The sequence below is a fragment of the Mustela erminea genome, chromosome X, assembly GCF_009829155.1.
Source record: "Mustela erminea isolate mMusErm1 chromosome X, mMusErm1.Pri, whole genome shotgun sequence".
NCBI classification, from domain to species: domain Eukaryota; kingdom Metazoa; phylum Chordata; class Mammalia; order Carnivora; family Mustelidae; genus Mustela; species Mustela erminea.
This window is the reverse complement of record NC_045635.1, coordinates 98,285,538-98,308,308: the sequence shown is the minus strand read 5'-3', so window position 1 is coordinate 98,308,308 and position 22,771 is coordinate 98,285,538. Positions and strand designations below refer to the sequence as shown.

Genomic DNA, 22,771 nt, shown 5'->3' with positions numbered 1-22,771 from the left:
GTATAAGGAAGTTCTGGGCGATATTGGAGGCATCTTTATACTAAAAATATATTTACTGGGGCATCTGGGTGGCTCAGTCGGTTAAGCGCCTGCCTTTGGCTCAGGTCATGATTCTAGGGTCCTGGGATCCAGTCCTGCTTTTCCCTCTTCCTCTGCCCCTCCCCCACCCACTCGTGTTCTCTCTCTCAAATAAATAAATAAAATCTTTTAAAAAATGTATTTACTGTTTATCTGAAGTTTTGAATCAGTGTCCTTCATTTCGCCTGGCAACCCTCCTCTAAGCCAAGTACATTAGAAGTCCTATTTAACAAGTCATAACAAGCCTTCAAGTCATATTAATGGAAGCCATGACACACTGAATTCTCCTGACTAGGGGTCTCTTCTGTAGTTGTCCTTCTAGTCTCAGTTGTACTGCCAATGGCGTCATGCGGTTTGACACCAAACCTCTTTAAAAGAAAAAAAAAAAGACTTAACTTATTTATTTGAGGGAGAGGGAGAAGCAGACTCCCTGCTGAGCAAGGAGCCCAACACGGGGCTCTGTCCCAGGACCCTGGGATCACAATCTCAGCCGAAGGCAGACGCATAACCAACTGAGCCACCCAGACGCCTCAATACCTAACCTCTCTATGGCTTTTGTACCGGTTACTGTGATTACATCATTTATATATTACATTCACCCTTCGAATGTGAGTGTGAACAGAGTTGTTTCTCAGAAAACAAAGTTGACTGTGTTGGAATGACCACTGAAAATTCAAGGATGTATTTAAGTGCTGAATTTCAAAGGAGCTGCCACTGGGTGTGGGTGAGACCACGACTTTACCTGCTCAGCCATCCTGGAGCCTGAGGCAATAGGACAGGTCAGTAACACTGATGCTGTCTTTATTGAAAATACTGTTCTTTTGGTCATCATGGGTTTTCTGCGTTAACTTCGATGTTTGGAAAAGCAGGTTTATTGAGAGTTCATTCACATACCATAGGATTCATCCTTTTAAAATGTGCTACTCCATAATTTTTAGTATATCCACAGATATGTGCAACTCTTACCACAATCCATGTTTGTAAGTTTTTATCACCAGAGAAATACCACCCCTGCCCTTCGGATGTCACCCTCTGCCCCTAGTTCCTCCAGCACTAAGCACTACTAATCTACTTCCTGGCTATAAATTTCCCTATTGTGGACATTTTTTACAAATGGAGTCATACTATATATTAACCATTTTTGATTGGCTTCTTTTTTCTTTAATATTTATTTGTTTGTTTGTTTGTTTAGGGACTGTGGAGGGGGTGGGGCAGAGGGAGAGAGAAAATCTCCCTGCTGAGCACAGAGTCCAACGTGGGGCTTGATCCCACAACCCAGAGATCATGACCTGAGCCAAAATCAAGAGTCAGATGCTTCACCGACTGTGCCACCCAAGTGTTTGTTCCATAGTGGCTGACTGATGACCCATCCTATGGACACAATGTGTTTTCTTTATTCATTCACCCACTGATGAACATTGGGGTTCTTTCCAGTTTGGGGCTATTGTGGATAGTGCTGTTGTGAACATGCGTGTGTAAGTTTTTGTTTGATCCCCTGTTTTCAGATCTTTTGAGTATGTTTCTAAGAGTTGATGTACAAGTCATACGGTAATTCTACGTTCAGTGCATTGAGGAACTGCCAAGTTCTTTGATGGTGGCTGTGCCATACTCTCTTCTCACCTGTAATGCACAAGGATTCCAGTTTCTCCATGCCCTTGCCAATATTTGTTACTGTCGGTTTTGTTTGGTTTTTCATCATAGCCATCCTAATGGGTGTGAAGTAGTATTTCGATATGGATTTGATTTGCATTTTGCTAATGATTAGTGATGCTGAGCATCTTTTCATGTGTTTGTTGGTCACTTGTTTATCTTCTTTAGAACATATCTATTCAGGTTCTCTGTTCATTTTTTAACTGGCTCTTTTGTTGTTAAGTTGGAGTACTGGGCATTAATTCTTCATCAGCTATGTGATTGGCAAATATTTTCTCCCATTCTGGAGGTTGTCTTTTCAGTTTTCTTTTTCCATTTTCTTTTCACACTTTGAAAACATTTATTCATTTATTTTATTTCTGAAATGGGGCTGAGCGTGGTGCTCAGGCCTCCCAGGCAGGCTGCAGGGGGCTGACTAGGAGCAGAGGCCCCCCTCCCTCTTCCTTCCAGGCCCGGGAGCTTTGTCCATGCCTGCCCTTTGGAGAGGCGCCCAGGATGCATCTTTTCACCCACCCCACCTCCAGGTTCTCTCTTTTCTTTGGGCAGCAAGCCTGAGGCTTCAAAACTTCCCTTTTCCACAGCCCTTCTTTTGTGTGATTGCTCAGAGAAGAGAACATCTCCGCCACAGTTGCCTCCTTCTGGCTGCCTACTCTTCTTTATTTATTTATTTATTTTTAAGATCTTTTTTTTCCCCAAGTAATTTCTATATCCAGTGTGGGGCTCAAACTTACAACTCCAAGATCGAGAATTTCGTGCTCTACCAACTGAGCCAGTCAGGTGCCCCCTACTTTTCTTGATAATGTCCTTTGGTACACAAAACTTTATAATTTTTTTCCCGCTGGTTTTGTTTTTAGTTTTTTCTTTATTCATTTTTTAAAAAAAATTTAATTGAAACATAGTTGACATACAATATTATATTAGTTTCAGGTATATGATACAGTGCTTGATAATTATAAAATATTATTTATTTATTTATTTAACAGAGAGAGAGAGAGAGAGATCACAAGTAGGCAGAGAAAGAGAGTGAAGCAGCCACCCCCCCGCCCCGAGCAGAGAGCCCAATGTGGGGCTCGATCCCAGGACCCTGAGACCATGACCCGAGCTGAAGGCAGCGGCTTAACCCACTAAGCCACCCAGGTGCCCCTATATACGTTAATACATACACCATAAGTTTGGTTACCGTCTGTCACCATATGAAGTAATTACAGTAGTACTCATGATACTCTCTATGCTGTACTTTTCATTCCTGTGACTTATTTATTTTTATAACTGGAACTTTGTACCTCTTAATCTCCTTTATCTATTTCACTCACCACCACCCCCACGCTTCTCCCCTCTGGAAGCCACCAGTTCTCTGTATTTATAAGTATCTTTCAATTTCTTTTGTGTTTGTTTTGTTTTTTAGATTTTGTATGTAAGTGAAATTATATGGTATTTGTCTTTCTCTCACTTACTTCACTTAGCACAATATGCTCTGGGTCTATCCATGTTGTGAATGGCAAGATTTCATTCTTTTTTATGGTTAATATTCCATTGTGTATATATAGCACATCTTTTCTCTCTCTATCTTTTTTTTAATTTAATTTAATTTTATTTTTTTATTTTTTTTTTAAAGATTTTATTTATTTATTCGACAGAGAGAGAGATCACAAGTAGGCAGAGAGAGAGAGGAGGAAGCAGGCTCCCTGCTGAGCAGAGAGCCCTATGTGGGACTCGATCCCAGGACCCTGAGATCATGACCTGAGCCGAAGGCAGCAGCTTAACCCACTGAGCCACCCAGGCACCCATCTCTCTATCTTTTTTTATTAAAGATTTTGTTTATTTATTTGAGAGAGAGAGAGAGAGCAAGCAAGAGAGCACAAGCGAGGGGGGGAGAGGCAAAGGGAGAGGGAAAAGCAGGCTTTCCACTGAGCAAGGAGCCTGATGTGGGGCTTAATCCCAGGACCCTGGGATCATGCCCTGAGCCAAAGGCAGACGCCTAACTGACTGAGCCACCCAGGCGTCCCATACGACATTTTATCCATTCCTCTATTGAAGGACAGGTCACTTCCATGTCTTGGCTATTGTAAATATTGTAAATGAACAAAGGAGTGCATATATCTGTTTGAATTAGTGTTTTTGTTTTCTTTGAGTAAATACCCATTGGTGGAGTTAATGGACCATATGGTATTTCTATTTTCCATTTTTTGAGGAACTTCCATGCTGTGTCCTGTAGTGGCTCTAACCATTTACATTCCCACTGACAGTGCACAGGAGTTCCCCCTCTTCTCCACATCCTTACCAACACTTGTGACTTCTTATCTTTTCTATTTTAGCCATTCTGGTACGAGGGGATACTTCATTGTGGTTTTGATTTGCATTTCCTTGATGGTTAGCGATATTGAGCATCCTTGCTCATGTCTCTTGGCCATCTGTAATGTCTCCTTTGGAAAAATGTCTCTAGGCCATCTGCTCATTTTTAATTGGATTGTTTGTTGTTGTTGTTTGGTGTTGAGTTGTTAGGGTTTTTAAAATATATTTTGGATATTGACCCCTTATTGGATATGTCATTTGCAAATATCTGCTCCTATTTATTGGTTGCCTTTTCATTTTTTTTTTCTTTGATGGTTTCCTTTGCTGGACAAAAGTTTTCTAGTTTAGGGGCACCTGGGTGGCTCAGTGGGTTAAGCCTCTGCCTTTGGCTCTGGTCACGGTCTCAGGGTCCTGGGATCGAGCCCCACATCAGGCTCTCTGCTCAGCGGGGAGCATGCTTCCTCCTCTCTCTCTGCCTGCCTCTCTGCCTACTTGTGATCTCTCTCTTTGTCAAATAAATAAATAAATAATCTTTAAAAGTTTTTTAGTTTAATGTAGTCCCAATTAGTTATTTTTGCTTTTGTTTCCCTTGTCAGAGGAGACAAATCCAGAAAAATATTGCAAAAACAAATGTCCAAAAGTTTACTATCTCTATGTTCTTTTAAGAATTTTATGGTTTGGGGGCACCTGGGTGGCTCAGTGGGTTAAAGCCTCTGCCTTCGGTTCAGGTCATGATCTCAGGGTCCTGGGATCAAGCCCTGCATCAGGCTCTTTGCTCAGCAGGGAGCCTGCTTCCTCCTCTCTCTCTCTGCCTGCCTCTCTCCCTACTTGTGATCTCTGTCTGTCAAATAAATAAATAAAATCTTTAAAAAAAAAAGAATTTTATGGTTTGGGGGCACCTGAGTGGCTCAGTTGGTTAATCCTCTGCCTTCAGCTCAGGTCATGATCCCTGAGTCCTGGGATCGAGCCCCATGTTAGGCTTCCTGCTCAACAGGGAGCCTGCTTCTCCTTCTCCTGTTCCCCCAGCTGTGTCCACTCTCACTCTCTCTGTCAAATAAATAAATAAAAATTTTTTAAAAAGAGAATTTTATGGTTTCATGTCTTATATTTAGATCCTTAATCTATTTTGAGTTTTTTTTAAATATTTTATTTATTTATTTGACAGAGATCACAAGTAGGCAGAGAGGCAGGCAGAGAGAGAGCCAGGGAAACAGGCTCCTTGCTGAGCAGAGAGTCTAATGTGAGGCTCGATCCCAGGACCCTGGGATCATGACCTGAGCTGAAGGCAGAGGCTTTAACCCACTGAGCCACCCAGGTGCCCCTTGAGTTTATTTTTGTATATGGTATTTTTAAAAAAGTGGTGCAGTACCATGCTTTTGCACGTAACTATCCAGTTTTTCCAACACCATTTATTGAAAATACCATCTATTTCCCATGGTATATGCTTGCCTTCTTTCTCATTGATTAATTGATGGATTTGTCATGGGCTCTGTCTTCTGTTTCATTGATGTCTGTGTCCATTTTTTTCTTTTGCCAGTACCATACTCTTTTGCTTATTGTAGTTTTGTAATATAGTTTAAAATTTGGGATTGCAGTAATTCCAGCATTGTTGTTCTTTCTCAAAATTACTTTGGCTATTTGGGGCCTTTTGTAGTTCCATATGAATTTTAGGGTTATTTGTTTTAGTTCTGTAGAAAATGCTATTGATATTTTGATAGGTATTGCATTGAATCTGTAGATTATTTTGTGTAGTATGGACATTTAAAAGTATTAATTATTCTAATCCATGAGCAAGTTATATCTTCCCATTTTTTTGTGTCCTCTCTAGTTTCTTTCATCATTGTCTTCTAGTTTTTAGGGTACAGGTCTTTCACCTCCTTGGTTAAACTTATTCATAGGTATTTTATTCTTTTTATGCAATTGTAAATGGGATTATTTTCTTAATTTTTCTTCCTGTGACTTCATTATTAGTATATAGAAATGTAATAGATTTCTGTATATTAATTTTGTATTCTACATTACTGAATTCATGTATTAGTTCTGATAGGTTTTTGGTGGAGTCTTTATAGTTTTCTGTATATAGTATCATATCATCTTCAAATAGTGACAGTTTTACTTCTTCCTTACAATTTTGGATGCCTTTTGCTTATTTTTCTTGTCTGATTGCTGTGGCTTGGACTTCCAGTACCAGGTAGATAAAAGTGGTGAGAATGGGCATCCTTATCTTCTTCGTGATCTTATAGGAAAAGCTTTCACTTTTTCACCATTGAGTATGATCTTAGCTCTGGGTTGATCATATATGGCCTTTATTATGTTGAGATGTGTTCACTCTAATCTATCTTGAGATATGTTCCTGAATGGATGTTGAATTTTGTTTAGTGCTTTTTCTGCATCTTTCGAGATGATCATATGATTTTTTTTAAAGATTTTATTTATTTATTTGACAGAGAGAGAGAGAGAGAGAGATCACAAATAGGCAGAGAGGCAGGCAGAGAGAGAGAGAGAGAGAGAGAGGAGGAAGCAGGCTCCCCACCGAGCAGAGAGCCCGATACGGGGCTCAATCCCAGGACCCTGGGATCATGACCTGAGCTGAAGGCAGAGGCTTTAACCCACTGAGCCCCCCAGGTGCCCCTGATAATATGATTTTTATCTTTCATTTTAATATAGGTATAACTTTGACTTGTGGATATTGAACCATCCTTGCATCCCTGAGATAAATCCCACTTGATCATGATGAATAATCTTTTTAGTGTATTGTTAAATTCAGTTTGCTAATATTTTGCTGAGGATTTTTACATCTGTGTTCACCACAAATATAGATCTGTAATTTTTCTTCTAGTGTCTTTGTCTGGTTTTGGTTTCAGAGCAATTGTGACCTTATGAACTGAACTTGGAAGCATTCCTTCCCCTATCTTTTGGAATAGTTTAAGAATAGGTATTAACTCTTTTTTTTTAATGTAGGCACCACACCCAACATGGAGCCCAATTCAGGATTTGAACTCAAAACCCTGAAGTCAAGACCTGAATTGAAATCAAGAGTCAGTTGCTTAACTGACCGAACCTCCAGGAGCCCCTATATTAACTCTTTTTAAAAATGTTTGGTAGAATTTGTTTGTGAAGCCATCTGCTCTTGGTTTTCGGTTTATTGTTAGGGTTTTGATTACCAGTTCAATTTTGTTACTAGTAATTGGTCTGTTCAGATATTCTCTTTCTTCCTGATTTAGTCTTGGAAGATGTATATTTGTAGAACTTTATCCATTTCTTCTGAGTTGTGCAATTTGTTGGTGTATAATTTTTCTTAGTAGTTTCTTACAGTCCTTAGTATTTTTGTGGTGTTGGTTATCACTTCTCTTTCATTTAGGAGTTTATTTGAGTCCTCTTTTTTTCCCTCCTGAATATGGCTAAACATTATCAATTTCATTTGTCTTTTTAAAGAAACAACTCAATGCTTCTCAGCCTTTTGGCTAAGATCAAGTGTAAAGAAACAGCTCATAGTTTCTTTGATTTTTTTTTTTTTTGGTCTGTATTTCATCTATTTCCAAACTGATCTTTATTATTTCCCTCTTCTCAGTTTGGGCTCCCCCCCTTCTTTTTCTAGTTTCTTTAGGTGTAAGTTAGATTGTTTGTTTGAAAATTTTCTTGTTTCTTGAGGTAGGTCTGTATCACTATAAACTTTCCTCTTAGAACTGCTTTTGGTGTATCCCAAAGATTTTGAACTACTGTGTTTTCATTTCATTTTTTTATTTCCTCTGATTTCTTTTTGGGCCTGTCTGTTGTTTAGTAGCATGTTGTTTAACCTCTACAAGGTTGTTCATGCTCCTGTGGTCAGAAAAGGTGCTTGATATGATTTTAATCTTTTAAAATTCATTGAGACTTGTTTTGTGGCCTAATATGTGATCTGTCTTGGAGAATGTTCCATATACACTTGAAAAGAATATGTATTCTGCTGTTTTTGGATGGAATAGTCTGTATATATCGCTAAGTCCATCTAGTCTAATGGGTCATTCAAAGCTACTCTTTCTAGGGGCACATGGGTGGCTCCATTGGTCAAACATTCAACTCTTGATTTTAGCTCAGGTCATGATCTCAGGGTCGAGAGATCAAGCCCTGTGTCAGGTTCCTTGCTGGGTGTGGGGCCTGCTTAAGATTCTCTCTCCATCTCACTCTGCCCCTCCACCCCAAATTGGCACACTCTGTCTCTAAAATGAAAAAAAAAAAGTTACTCCTTCCTTATTTTCTGTCTGATCTATCCATTGATGTAAGTGGGGATTAAAGTCCCCTACTGTTATATTATTACTGTAAATTTCTTTATGTCTGTTAGTATTTGCCTCATATATTAAGTGCTCCTGTGTTAGGTGTATAGATACCTAAAATTGTTATATCCTCTGTTGTATTGATCCCTTTAAAATTATGTAATGCCCTTCTTTGTCTCTTTTTACAGTCGTTGTTTTAACATCTATTTTGTTTGAAATAAGTATGGGTACTCTAGCTTTTTTTCCCTCACTTCCATTTGCATAGAATATATTTTGTTTTCCCTTTACTTTCAATGTGTATGTGTTTATAGGTCTGAAGTGAATCCACTTGCAGGCAGCATATAGATGGGTCCTGTGTTTTCATCCATTCAGTCACCTGTCTTTTGATTATAGCCTTTATTCCATTTACACTTAAAGTGATTATTGATAGGTATGTACTTATTGCCATTTTGTTGAGTTTTTTGGTAGTTTTTGGAGTTCTCTGTTCCCTCTTCTCTTGCTGTCTTACCTTGTGATTTGATGACTCTCTTTGGTGTTTGTGCTTAGATTTCTTTCTCTATTTTTATCTCTTATAGGTTGTGTTTTGTGGTTACCATGAGGTTCATGTATAACATCCCTGTAATATAGCAGTCTATATTAAGTTGATGGTCACTTAAATTTGAACGCATTCTAAAAGCACTACATTTATATTCCTCCCTTTACATTTTATGTATATAATGTCACATTTTACATCTTTTCACTTCATATATCCCTTAACTAATTATTTGGATGTAACTGATTTTACTTGTTTCATCTTTTAAACTTTATACTAGTTTATAAGTGATTTCCCTACTAACTTTACTATATATTTGCTTTTACCAGTGAAATTTATCCTTTTCGTATTTTTCTTAGTTCTAGTTATAGCCTTGATTTATTGCTCTAGAAGCACCTTCAACATTTCTTATAATGTCAGTTTAGTGGTGACAAATTCCTTTAACTTTTATCTCTGTGGGAAACTCTATCTCTCCTTCAGTTCTGAATAATAACTATGCCAAGTAGTCTTGGTCATCCATTTTGGCATTTTGAATATATTATGCCACTCTCTTCTGTCCTCTATGCTGAAGAATTGGTTGATAATCTTTTGGGGTTTCTGTTTATTTTATGCCATATCATGTCATGTCACAGAGAGAGAGCACAAGCAGGGGAAGTGGCAGGCAGAGGGAGAGAGAGAAGCAGGCTCCCCACTGAGCAGGGAACCTGATGTGGGGCTCTATCCCATATCCCAGGACCCCAGGATCATGACCCAAGCCGAAGGCAGAGGCTTAACCCACAGAGCCACCCAGGTGCCTCTGGGCTTTCTCTTTAAGTAACTATTTTATCTTGCCGGTTTGAAGATTATTTCTTTATATTTTTTTATTTTTATTTTTTTAAATATTTTATTTATTTGACAGAGAAATCACAAGTAGGCAGAGAGAGGAGGAAGCAGGCTCCCTGCTGAGGCAAGAGCCTGACTCGGGGCTTGATCCCAGGACCCTGAGATCAGACCCGAGCCGAAGGCAGTGGCTTAACCCACTGAGCCACCCAGGTGCCTCTGGGCTTTCTCTTTAAGTGACTATCTTATCTTGCCCCTTTTAAGATTATTTCTTTATTTTTAATTTTTGACATTTTAATTATTACATGCCTGGACCCTCTTGGGTTCACCTTGTTTGGGTTTCTCTGTACTTGCTGGATGTGAATATCTGTTTCCTTCTCCAGGTGAACAAAATTTCCAGGTGTTACTTCTTCAATGAATCTTTCTGCTCTGTTCTGTCTTGTCCTTCTGAAGCCTTAAAATGTGGATTTTAACATCCTAGATGTTGTTCCAGAGATCTCTTAACCTCATTTTTTAAATACTTTTTCCTTTTTAGTGTTTAACTTAGGTGATTTCCACTACCCTGTCTTCTAGATTGTTGATCCCTTCTTCGGCTTCTTATAATCTGCTGTTGATTTCATCTAGTGTATTTTTCACTTCATTTATTGTATTCTTCAGCTCTGATTGGTTCTTTTTTATATTTTCTCTTTGTTGACATTCTCTGTGAGTTCATTCTTCTCCCAAGTCCACTGAGCATCTTTGGGACCATTATTTTGAGCAATTTATCAGGTAGATTGTTTATCTCCATTTTGTTTAGTTCTTTATCCAAGGTTTTGTCTTGATCTTCCTTTGGAACATACTCCCCTGTGCTTTTGTCTAACCCTTGGTGTCTGTTTCTGTGTATTAGGTAGGTCAGTTTGTTGCCTGCTCTTGAAAGTAATGGCCTTATGTAGAAGGTGTCCTGTGGGGCCCAGGAGTGCCATCTACCATGGTCACTTGAGCCAGACACTGTAGGGGTGTCCCATTTGGGATTCATACACCCTCCTGTTTTTTTAAATTCTTTTTCATGCTGTTATTATTGGAATTGCTTTCTTAATTCCATTTTCATTTTGTTTATTGCAAATGTACAGTTGATTTTGGTGTATATATTGCCTGCCTTGCAGAACTCATTTATTAATTCTAATAATCTTTTACTTGATTCTTTAGGGTTTCCTTTATGCAAGTTCAAGTCATTTGCTAATAGAGATAGTCTTAGTACCTACCTCGCTTCTAATATAGATGCCAGTTATTTCTTTTCCTTGACTAATTAATTGCCCTGGCTACTACTTCCAGCCCATTGATGAATAGAAGTGGTAAGAGCACAAGGATATCTATCCTTGGCTTGTTCCTCATATGAGAGAGAAAGCACCCAGTCTTTTATTATTAAGTATAATGGTAGTTGTGCATTGCTTTTTAAAAATTGCATTAAATTAGCATTTATTTTAATACTGAGTTTTGGGTACCCTCTTAAAATTTTGAGTCTGCTGTGTAACTGCATTCACTCCATCTTTCCCCTGCCATTTTTAAATATTTGGGGGAGAGGTGTACCCAGCTGGCTTAGTTGATACAGCATATGACTCTTGATCTTGGGGTCATGAGTTTGAGCCCCATGTGTGGTGTAGAGGTTACTTAAAATTTAAAAAAAAATTTTAAAGAAAAAAGTTTTGGGAGAAATTGTAAAACCTATTAAGGATTCTGAATTCATATTGTTATACAAGTGCATTTATAGTCTCTGTTTTAAAGAAAACAAATCAATAAATCACAGTTCATACATTTATTGTGATGGTGAGCTTAATTTATGAAAGAAGATGCCAAGATTCAATTAGTAGGCCAGTGCACAGAGAAAAAGCCTTGGCTGTAGATCAAATGATAAGGCAAATCACAAATGACTCCTACTTTCGCTTTTTTGATTCACCAGTGAACTATGGGCCTAGCTAAATCTCATAATACAACTTTCACTGTGGATATGTAAGATTGTATGAACGATGGAGGTACCTGCATGTCCCTTGCTGCCTTCTTTCATTTTGTTAAATTTGCTAAACTTACCTGGTGTGGACCCAGGAAAACTCTTCTCTGTCCAGACTTAGATCCTTTAAATCCCTTGCACAGTAAAAGTTGAGTGCCTAATTAGTAAAGTGGAGACTTATGTTGGAAAACTCTTAGTCTGAAAGAGTTGGCTTTCTTTGGAATTCTGAGTAGTGAATTGCCACTTAACAATTCTTACCATATTTGAAAGTTACTTACTAAAAAGAGGTAAAACTCTAGTGAATGGACTACACTAACTGTGATGAGACCAGGGTTTTTTTTGTTTTTCATTTAGTTGATTCGTGTTGATTATGACCGAATGGGATGTCAAATAGTATTGTATCTTTTTTTTTTAAGATTTTATTTATTTATTTGACAGAGATCACAAGTAGGCAGAGAAGCAGGCAGAGAGAAAGAGAGAGAGAGGAGGAAGCAGGCTCCCTATCAAGCAGAGAGCCCAATGCGGGACTCGATCCCAGGACCCTGAGATCATGACCTGAGCCAGAGGCAGAGGCTTAACCCACTGAGCCACCCAGGCGCCCAGTATTGTATCTTTTTAAAAGGAAATTTTTTGTATTTTTAATTTAATGTTGACGCAGAGGATAAACCTTTAAGAAGGCAGATTACTATTAAATACCCAATTTTTTTCTGAGATTGTGGTTTGTAAATTACTGTGGATCTTAATTAAAGAGGGTTCTTAACTCAATATAAATAACTGATCATATGGGTAGAGCTCAATATATTCTTCTTGGTCAGAATAACAAGTATATATAGTATTTTATATAAAATATATAAATGTATGTTAAATACAAACAAGTAGACTAATAAGTCTCATCTGTGTGAATTTTTCAAAAATTTCTCATAAAAATTTTGTCCAAAATATAGTCAGAAGATTCTATTCATATTAGCCTAAGTTACTGAGGAACGATTAATACTTTTTTAAAAAATGCCATACTTTGTATATACTAATATAGTACATACTTTGTATATACTAATACTTTTTAAAGAAATGCCATAATTTGTCACTGTGAAGGAAATACTTTTATTTCTTTTACTACTGTTTAGGTGTTGCTTAGCATTTAAAGCATGGACTTTAGATTTCTGCTATGGATTGATTTGAAGACCAGAATCCATCAGCTTAACGATCTCTTTTACAAAGACAATAAAATGATTCAATCTTTACTTTTATAATACTAGAAAAATATAATGTAATAAAAACCCTGCATTGCATCTAGATTTTTTAGCAGTCACTTGGAACTTGATTATTCCATTATATTGGAGATACAAGCATTTCTGTTTTCAGATCGCTTGTGAATCTCATTTTGCTTGTATAAACAGCTTTCTGGTAAGATGATTACTGTAATATAAAACCACTTAAGAATTTTACCCTTTGGAACATTGAGGACAAATTGAATTATAGCCGGCTCGCATGGAGATGGGGAAAAACAACCACCTTCACCTGCTTGCTTAAATGCAGCCCAAACCGGAAGCTTTCAGAGATGATACCCACTTAGTTTCCCTTCCCCAGTAAAATGCACAGTAATTGTTTACCTTTCCTGAATTTTGATCTAGATTTCATTTTTAGGTTTCTTGTAAGCTGCCTTTTTCTCTTTCACTGTCTTTCTCTTGTTTGGAAGTTTCAGTGGGAGATCAGGATTTTCCATGGTGAATAAAGACCTGAGAGGTGTCTTACTATCTTTTGAAAGTGAAAATGTGAGGAAGAGCAGGATGTTGTGTGATGAATGTATCTTTAATATTAAAGATATTTCTCTCAGTTTTACCCACATACACACACACACACAAATCCATGCGATTGAAATCAAACGTCTTTCCTTACACTTACTCTTTTTTGTATTAATATATATAATGTATTATTTGTTTCGGGGTACAGGTCTGTGAATTGTCAGTCTTACACAATTCACAGTGCTCACCATAGCACATGCCCTCCCCCGTGTCTGTCCCCCCCCGCCACCTCACCCCTCCCACCTCCCTCCCCTCCAGCAGCCCTCAAGTTTGTTTCCTGAGACTAAGAGTCTCTTATGGTTTGTCTCCCTCTCTGGTTTCCTCTTGTTTCATTTTTCCCTCCCTTCCTCTATGATCCAATGTGTTGTTTTTCAAATGCCTCATATCAGGGAGATCATATGATAGTTGTCTTTCTCTGCTTGACTTATTTCGCTAAGCATAATACCCTCTAGTTCCATCCACGTTGTCACAAATGGCAAGATTTCATTTCTTTTGATGGCTGCATAGTATTCCATTGTGTGTGTGTCTTCTTTATCTTCTTTATCCATTCATCTGTTGATGGACATCTAGGTTCTTTCCATAGTCTGGCTATTGTGGACATTGCTGCTGTAAATATTCAGGTGCACATGCCCCTTCGGATCACTACATTTGTATCTTCGGGGTAAAAACCCAGTAGTGCGATTGCTGGGTTGTAGGGTAGCTCTATTTTCAACTTCGTGAGAAACCTCCATGCTGTTTTCCAGAGTGGCTGGCATTCCCACCATCCATCCTTATACTTAATCTTTCTGTTGTTATTCTTGGTCTCTGCCAGGCCTCTTCAGATACTTGCCTACTGGATTGTACACCTTTGTTGCTGATTTTGGGGGGGGAATACTTTATGTATTGTGAACATTAAACCTTCACCTGTTCCGTGTCTCAGGCTTCCTCCTCATCTCCCCACTGGCTGTCGTATCTTTTCAGTATGTTTATGGTGGGTTCTACCCTATAGAATTGTAACCCTGCTTTTCACTAATAAACTCGGAAACCATTTTCCTATTCTTTGTGGCTTCTGAGTTTTGTATTGGCCCTTAGAAAAATTTTATCTTTGGGGCACCTGGGTGGCTCAGCTGGTTAAGCCACTGCCTTTGGCTCGGGTAATGGTCTCAGAGTCCTGGGATCGAGTCCCACATAGGGCTCCCTCTGCTCTGCGGGGAGCCTGCTTCTCCTTCTCCCTCAACCTTTCCTCCTCCTTGTGCTCTCTCTCTCTCTGTCAAATAAATAAATAAAATCTTTAAAAAAAAAGAAAAGAAAAATTTTATCTTTGCCTCATTAAAAATGTATATTCGTTTTATCGTTTACTGTTACAACTTTATTTTTTCATGTTTAGTTATTTATTCCATCTGTGGGATGTATACACACACACACACACACACACGTGGTATAGAGTTTCAGTTTTTCTCCTAACATAGCCAGTTTCCCTAAACCTCTTTATTGAGAAATTATCTTTTAGTTACTGATCCTAAGTACCATATGTACCATGTAGTTAATAACATATGCAATTGGATCTGTTTTGGGACTTGATTTTGTTGATCTCTCTGTCCCCATACTGGTACCACCCTGTTTTAATTACTGTGACTTTATAGTGAATTTATATTTACTTATAAATAAATTAAAAATCTTGAAAAAAAAAAGTGATAACATGAAACTCAAAGAAATGGAGACAGCTAAGTGTGGCAGTTGACTTAAACATTTGTTAGACCAAGTTTGGACCTTGTTACAAGAGAACAGCCACTATTAGAAAAGTCAGATAGAATTGTATTAATACAAGGGTAACAGCTTGAACATTGGTAAAAAGGCCAGTTGCAGTGAGAAGACGAATGAGGCCATTAGCCAACGACATGTCCCAAAGGAATTTCTGAAGCCTGAGTGACAAAGTGAAAAGGGACAACCCAGGGATCATATTGAGAAAGAAAGAGTACTATGATTGCAAGAAGCAGCGGAACTCCATGGTGTGGGGTGTATGCCATAAGAATCCAGAGCAAGATGGTAGTAACCACATGGTGCTCTGGGGGCAGATCGCTTCAGTGACTATGGAAAGGAAACCGTAATTGTTGAGGACAGTGTAGCAGCCATTCTGGCATGCGGCCAGGGGAAATGGAGAACCTTCTAGAACATGGGGAATCTAGTCTTTTTGGTAGAAGTTTAGACCACGAAGTGTCTCTTAGACCTCTCTGGACACCTCTGTTAAAGCATAAAATGCTGATAAAGAGGAAAACGGGCAAATCGATCACTTGCATAAATGTTCTAAAATCAGGTACAGTTGCAATGCTTAGAGTAGCACAACCTTTATCATTTTTAGTGTTGCCAATTTTCTGGTGGATACACATATGTGGGAGCACACTACATAGTCCCAGCCAGTTTTAGATTTACTCTAGGGGGAAAAAAAATCACCAACTGGCTCAACATCTAGTACTCGAGTGTCTTAGGTTAAGCCCTATTCAGTGCCCTACGTGAGAGGTGAGTGTGGCATTCTTGCCTGGGTGAAAGCTGAAAGATCTGATAATCTAACCTTCTGTGACATTTTTAAAAATTCACTTTTGTAGAACAAACTGTTTTCCCAAAGAATACAATTCTGTTTCTTACACATCACTTTTTGCCGTGTCAAGATGATTTTGAATTTTTGGTGCTGCTGCTCTATCTTACTTGATTGGGAGAAGTGCAATTATGTACAATTTTCTACATTGTGCAGTTTTTCAATTTTGTAGTGTTGAGCACTTTTCACCGATCTTTTTTGTCAGCTTTTCTTATCAGAGTGCTTAACACGATTTTATGTGAAGGCAGACCATCGCATCATAGCCACTCTGAATTTCTTTTATATAACATAAGGTTAGTTCCTCAACAGGGTTTACTCTAACATGGTGTAAAATTGGCTAGGCATCTCTCAAATCTCATTATTTTTAAAGCTGTCAGCTCTTGGGCAGAGCAGGAAAGAGTGGGACAGTGGATTTAATTAAATGCTTAGTCATAAACTGGCATCTCTAATTGAAATATTATCTAACTGTAGGATAGGTGCTTATGAAATATTAGATTTGTGAATTACCTAAAATAAAGGCTTAAGGGTAAAATTGGTTGAACTTAGCAAGTTATCTCAGCGAGCCAAAACTGTCTTGTCAGTTTTATTTCTGGTGACCGAGGTAGAATATTTTAAGGGCAAAACCACAATTACATGTTTGTCAGGTGTGAGCTCTGAGTAATGATTAGTTTCCCTTTTATTCATGAGAGTAGCATGGCTGCAGAGGAGTGTGTCTTTTAATTATACTGCGTGTCTGCTTATGTTTTTGTCCTGCCCTTTTCCTTCATCTCTGGAAATGTTCTATCCACCTCTCTGTGTCTGCTGGCCTTTGTATGTCCATGTATTATCTGTTCATCTACACAGTCCTTACTTTAGGGGAGAGATCATATATTATAATTTTATTTCATTTGATTAAAATATTTCAAACAGGGGCGCCTGGGTGGCTCAGTGGGTTAAAGCCTCTGCCTTCGGCTCAGGTCATGATCCTGGGGTTCTGGGATCGAGCCCCACATCGGGCTCTCTGCTCAGTGAGGAACCTGCTTCCCCCCACCGCTGCCTGCTTCTCTGCCTACTTGTGATCTCTCTCTCTCAAATAAATAAATAAATAAATAAAATCTTTTAAAAAAATAAAATAAAATATTTCAAACATATGGAAAAGTACAGAGATCAGTATCACAACCCCTCCTATAACTACCCCTTAACTATGGGATACCTTAACATTTGCCTTTTTATCCCCCGACACCTGTCAAAATGTTAAATACAGGTGAAGCTCCTTGTCTGGCCCTCCTCAGTTGCATCTTTCCCTTTCTCTCCTGAGCTAACACTGTCCCAAACTGGGACTTTATCATTCCCATGAATATTTTAAAGCTTTTTCTGTATGCATATATGTGTATAGAGTGGGTATGTGTGTACGTGTATACGTATACACACACCTATGGTCTCATTGTGCTCTTGAAGTTTTGACATATTATCATACTTCTTCAGTTTCCATTTCTGTGTAATATCACACTCTTCAAATTCACCTGCCATTGTATCCCCCGTTATCAAAACAAAAAAACCATCTCCTGGGGCACCTGGGTGGCTCAGTGGGTTAAGCCTCTGCCTTCAGCCCAGGTCATGATCCCACGGTCCTGGGATCGAGCCCCGCGTCGGGCTCTCTGTTCAGCAGGGAGCCTACTTCCCTTCCTCTCTCTCTGCCTGCCTCTCTGCCTACTTGTGATCTCTGTCTGTCAAATAAATAAATAAAACCTTAAAAAAAAAAAAAAACCATCTCCTTCCACTCTATATCCTGTCCCCTCCAACTACCACCTATTTTTTTTTTCTTTCCTTTCATGCTCCCTGGAACCCATGCTCATCAGCCACTTTCTCCACCATGCCATGTAAACCGTTCTCCTCAAGGTGTCCAGTGACCTCCTTGTTAGCACAACCAGCCGTCAATTCTCAAGTCTTCACTTCGCCTCTCAGCACTAGGTGACACACTTGAGTACGTCTTTCTTTATGTAACACTTCATTCAGCCTTGTCAGTTACCACTGCTTCCTGGTTTTCTCCTACCACGTCACCACTCCTTCTTATTCCTTTTGCCAGATCCTCTTTATTTATTTTTTGTTTTGAAATAAGTTGGACAGAAGAGCCTAGAATGAAAAGTAAACATTCCTCCCAAACCTACATTCCCTCTCACTAAAAATGGATACATAGACTTTGGGCATGTGTGTGTGAATCTTACGGGTGAACCAATGCCTCATTTTAAATTGTATTTATTCTTTTTTTTTTTTAAACAATTTGTATCTTTTTATGTGCACATCCTATTTCTCTTATTTGTTCACTTTTATATATATATTTTTTCTTTACAATTTGTATGTGTGTAAGTTAAAATCATTAGCCCTTTATTGTCTGTCATGTGTGGGGGGACTATTTTTTTTCCTAGCTCATCAAATGCCATTTGACTTTGTGATATTTTTGAAGTATGGAGTTGTCGTTTGTTGTGTACAATCAGATGTAACAGTCTTTTTTTTTAAAATATTTTATTTATTTATTTGAGAGAAAGATCACAAGTAGGCAGAGAGGCAGGCGGCGGGGGAGGGAGCAGGCTCTTTGCTGAGCAGGGAGCCGGATGCAAGCCTTGATCCCAGGACACTGGGACCATGACCTGAGCCTAAGGCGGAGGCTTAACTCACTGAGCCACCCAGGTGCCCCAGATTTAACAATCTTTTTTTTTTCTTTTACAGCTCCTCAGTTTGGAGTCCTGCTTGTCTTCTGTACTGCATCATTATAAATGATTTCGCTTGGGTTTTCTTTCATACTGTTTCAGAGTTTCATTTTTTCCCTTTAAATCTTTGATCCATCTGGGATTTATTTAGGATCCCCTAATGTGAAGCGAAGTAGTATAAACTTATTTATTTTTCTAGTTGGCTACCTGATTCTTCCCCAGTCACTGACTTAATCATCTCTTTTCCCCTACTCGTTCGGAGGCCACCATTACCACAGAGTAATTCCCTGATGAATTTGAGTTCCTTTCAACTTCTTGAAAGAACTTGTGTTTTTGTTTTGTTTTGTTTTGTTTTTTTAGTAATCTCTACACCCAACATGGGGCTCGAACTCCTGACCCTGAGATTAAGGGTCTCATGGTCTTCCCACTGAGCCAGCCAGGTGACCCTATTTATGTTAGTTTTATTTTTCAAACCACAGCAGTGGGGTTGTCCACACCCACTGACTTTATAGCTGTCACAACAGTTAGCCGGTATCTTCCTTGGACTGGGCAGAACTTGCAACAGCTGAATACCTATCAACCCCTCCTTCCTTAGCTTTCAGCTCACATCTCTCTTAGTCGCCCTCCTGCCTATTAGCTCTGTCTTCGCTAGCTTAGCTTTTGTGGTTTCTTGCACAACAGTGTTTTTGGGATTCCACCGTCTCGTGGCAAATACACTTCTGGGGGAATATTTCCCAGTCTCTTTACTTCAGCACTTACTTATCTGGCCAAATATCCTCATATTTTTATTTCTAGTGCCAGTCTAAATCTAGGTGTATAGATCCAGTTTTTTGCTAGATGCTGTACAGTGTGTCCTAGAGGACTTCAGTGTGTCTGCACCAAACCTTTGTTCTGCTTCCTTCTGGTATTTTTCCTTCTTCCCTCTACCCTGCCTCACCTGCTATCATCACCATTTCCCCCAGGCACATGCATAGATTTTGTCTTTGATGTCACTTTATCCCTTTAATATCTCCCAGTGATCTGTCAGTCGGAGGTCCTAGTGTTCCCTGGCTATTCCCACAGCTCTGGTCTGTGCTCTTATTTCATGCCTTGACTATGGAAGTTGTTTCTTAACTGGTCTCATACTTCTAGTTTCTCTCTCTCTGATCTGCCCCCACGTTGCAAGCTGTGTTAATTTTCTAATGCACAGATTTGATCATACAGATTCCCTGGTTGAAAAACAGCGGCTTTTAGTTTATCTTTTAGCTATTTTTTTTTTTAGCTTTTAGTTAAATCTTGTGTAAATTGATCATTGTTTCCATCATTTACTTCCTCTCCCTTCCTAACTTCATTAAAATGAAATGAAAGAAATGGAAAAATTCCAAAGGCCAAAAGAGAATGGGAGGGGCAACATTGACAATTTTAAGGTTTAAACTAATTTCTTATTTAGTCAAAGGCAGTTAACAACTTGAGAATCTCCCCCTACACGAACTTTTGAGAGAAACCAACTGACTCTTCCCATACAGTTCTTAATAATTCAAGACTTGGGGATAGCTGGTCTGTGGAAGGCAGGAATAAGTCTTGATATCGAAAATGTCGGCTGTTCTTTGAAAGTCTTTATAGTAAGTGGCTGGGGTCCCATGTCCTCTCATCCACTCCCTGCCCCTCAGGAGACCAGAGGTTTGTTATCTGGGTAATTTGAATGGGAGAGCCACAGACTCTGAGAGGCAATAGACAGATTGGTTAAAACAATGGGGTTGGGACACCTGGGTGGCTCAGTTGGTTAAGCAGCTGCCTTCGGCTCAGGTCATGATCCCAGCATCCTGGGATCGAGTCCCACATCGGGCTCCTTGCTCGGCAGGGAGCCTGCTTATCCCTCTGCCTCTGCCTGCCATTCTGTCTGCCTGTGCTCGCTCTCTCCCCCCCTCTCTCTCTGATAAATAAATAAAATATAAAAAAAAAAAAACAAAAAAAAAACAATGGGGTTGGGTGAGAGTTTGAATACCTACTTTGGGGACTTATATGTTCTACTCTAGATGCAATTAATGAAAAGGGGCATGGGTTATTTATTTTCACATTCCCAGATTCCTAATGATAATCTAGATGTTTTTCTCTTGGCACTTGTTCTAAAAAAGTATAATTTCTCAACACTTTAAAATTCTCTCACCACATGAGCACTTTTAGAAAAGGTAAGTCCAAAGGTCAGTTGATTTTGAGATGCTTAAAAAAATTATTTTTTCATCTAGGCTACTCAATTTCTTATAATAACAGAAAATATGATTGTATACATAAATAAAAATCCTATATTGTCATTTGATTTGTTTCTTTTTTAGAATTATGAAGACCCAAGAAACAGAGTACTTTTCCCCCTTCTACATCTTTTGCTCTGACCCCAAATGAAGAGACAGGAAGAGGGTAGAGAACAGTGAAGAGAACCTTTATTTTTATTTTATTTTTATTTTTATTTTAGATCTTCACATAGCTTTATAACAGACATAATTATATGAACAAAATAAATTCATACTCTATATTTTTATCTCCCCAGTGCAATCAGTTGATTTTATTAACCAGAAACATTTAAGTAAACTATACCTTTCTGCGTCCCAATATATGTGAAATTAATAGAACCCTCGACATATACTATCTCCAATACAAAGCATTCACATGACTAGAAGCAATATGTTAGATTTCGTTTGCTACCACCTCACCAGCTCTTTTCCCATTCAAAAAACCTACCTCCCCCAACAAAATTTCAGTCCAGATCAAGAAAACAACCCCCACTACCTATTTTATGTCTTTAAGATTTCAAAATCTTATATGGACTTTCTAGTCTTAGTTGTGACCAACCTCTTCTAAAACTCTGGGCCCTGCTTATGGGCTTTTGAGGCCTCATGTGCTCCTGGGAACTCGGGATTCAGTGCGTCTGTGTCTCTACCTGGCAAATGTTTCCACCCCTCTCTCCTCCTGTCTCTCCCAACTTCACCCAGACTCCTCAGGTTTCCTCAGGGTTCATCCAACTTCCCCTGTACTGGGCTGTTATTCTAATGATTTGACCCGAAAGGAAAACGCAGTCAATGCTATTTAATGAGCCCCTGTGGAATTTTGTAGCTAATTTGTTGCAGATTCAGTCCCTTTAATGTTCTCCCTTTTCTTAAATTTTCCTAAGGGGACCACAGACATACGTTTTTGTCTTTCTGTCACAAATTATATAAAATATTATATAGATAGCATAATTGAAAGCATAATTGAAAACTGAAAGTTCTAGTATTGATTTTTATAGTAAATATCGACTTCTTTTCCTCCTGAACAGGTCATTATCCAAGTGTTAGAGGTGATGGATCATCTTCATAGAGGGGAGTCAGTCGCTGCAATACTCCGTAACCGGTATATTTATGGAAGCAATTCACCTTATAATTTCTATAATGTCTCTCCTGCCTATTTATGTGCCTAACATCGTTGCTGCTTAATGAATATTTGTTGAATGCCTGGGTTAACATAAAATATTTGCTATGTGAGTGAGTAAAAGAATGACTGGGTGACAAAGAGATGGAATGAAGAGCGTGATAGCGACTGTGTGTTCTGAGCTAATGAAGAAATAGAGAATATAATTAAAAAACATGCTCGGTGTAAATTGTGACCACGTGACATTCAATAAATAGATCTATTGACTTATTTTTTAGTCTTAAAGCATGTTAGTGAAGAAATACAGGTATCCATTGCTTAAGAACAGATGTCTCAACCAAGTTTTTTTTTTTTAATTTATTTTTTATTTATTTTCGGCAAAACAGTGTTCATTATTTTTTACCACAGCCAGTGTTCCATGCAATCCGTGCCCTCTCCAATACCCACCACCTGGTACCCCAACCTCCCCACCCCCTGCCAATTCAGACCCCTCAGATTGTTTTTTAGAGTCCATAGTCTCTCATGGTTCACCTCCAAGTTTTTTTTTTTTTTAAATAGTATTGCCCTGTGGTTGTACATTTCTGTTACTTAAAAATCCAGTGAAAACTTTTTCAGAGAGTTTTGGGAAATTCCGAGCTTTCTCTGACTACTTATGGTTTTAAATTCATGGTTTAAAGAAACGTAGCCTTTGCTTTGTAAGTGTGCAAGAGTATCCCTTAGT

The 22,771-nt window shown here is 38.7% G+C and overlaps 1 protein-coding gene across 3 annotated transcripts in view; it reads left to right on the top strand.

Annotated features, from left to right (window-relative positions):
- Positions 1-22,771, top strand: part of KLHL13 (kelch like family member 13) — a 201,326-nt gene that overhangs the window by 59,317 nt on the left and 119,238 nt on the right. For 2 of the 3 annotated variants that reach the window (XM_032330770.1, XM_032330765.1), the window contains exon 2: positions 21,959-22,032. The exons of the other annotated variant lie outside the window; for it this stretch is intronic. In XM_032330770.1, coding sequence (XP_032186661.1) covers positions 21,983-22,032 — 50 coding nt within the window. In that variant the 5' untranslated portion in view covers positions 21,959-21,982. The remainder of the gene's footprint in view (positions 1-21,958; positions 22,033-22,771) is intronic. 3 annotated transcript variants of the gene reach the window in all.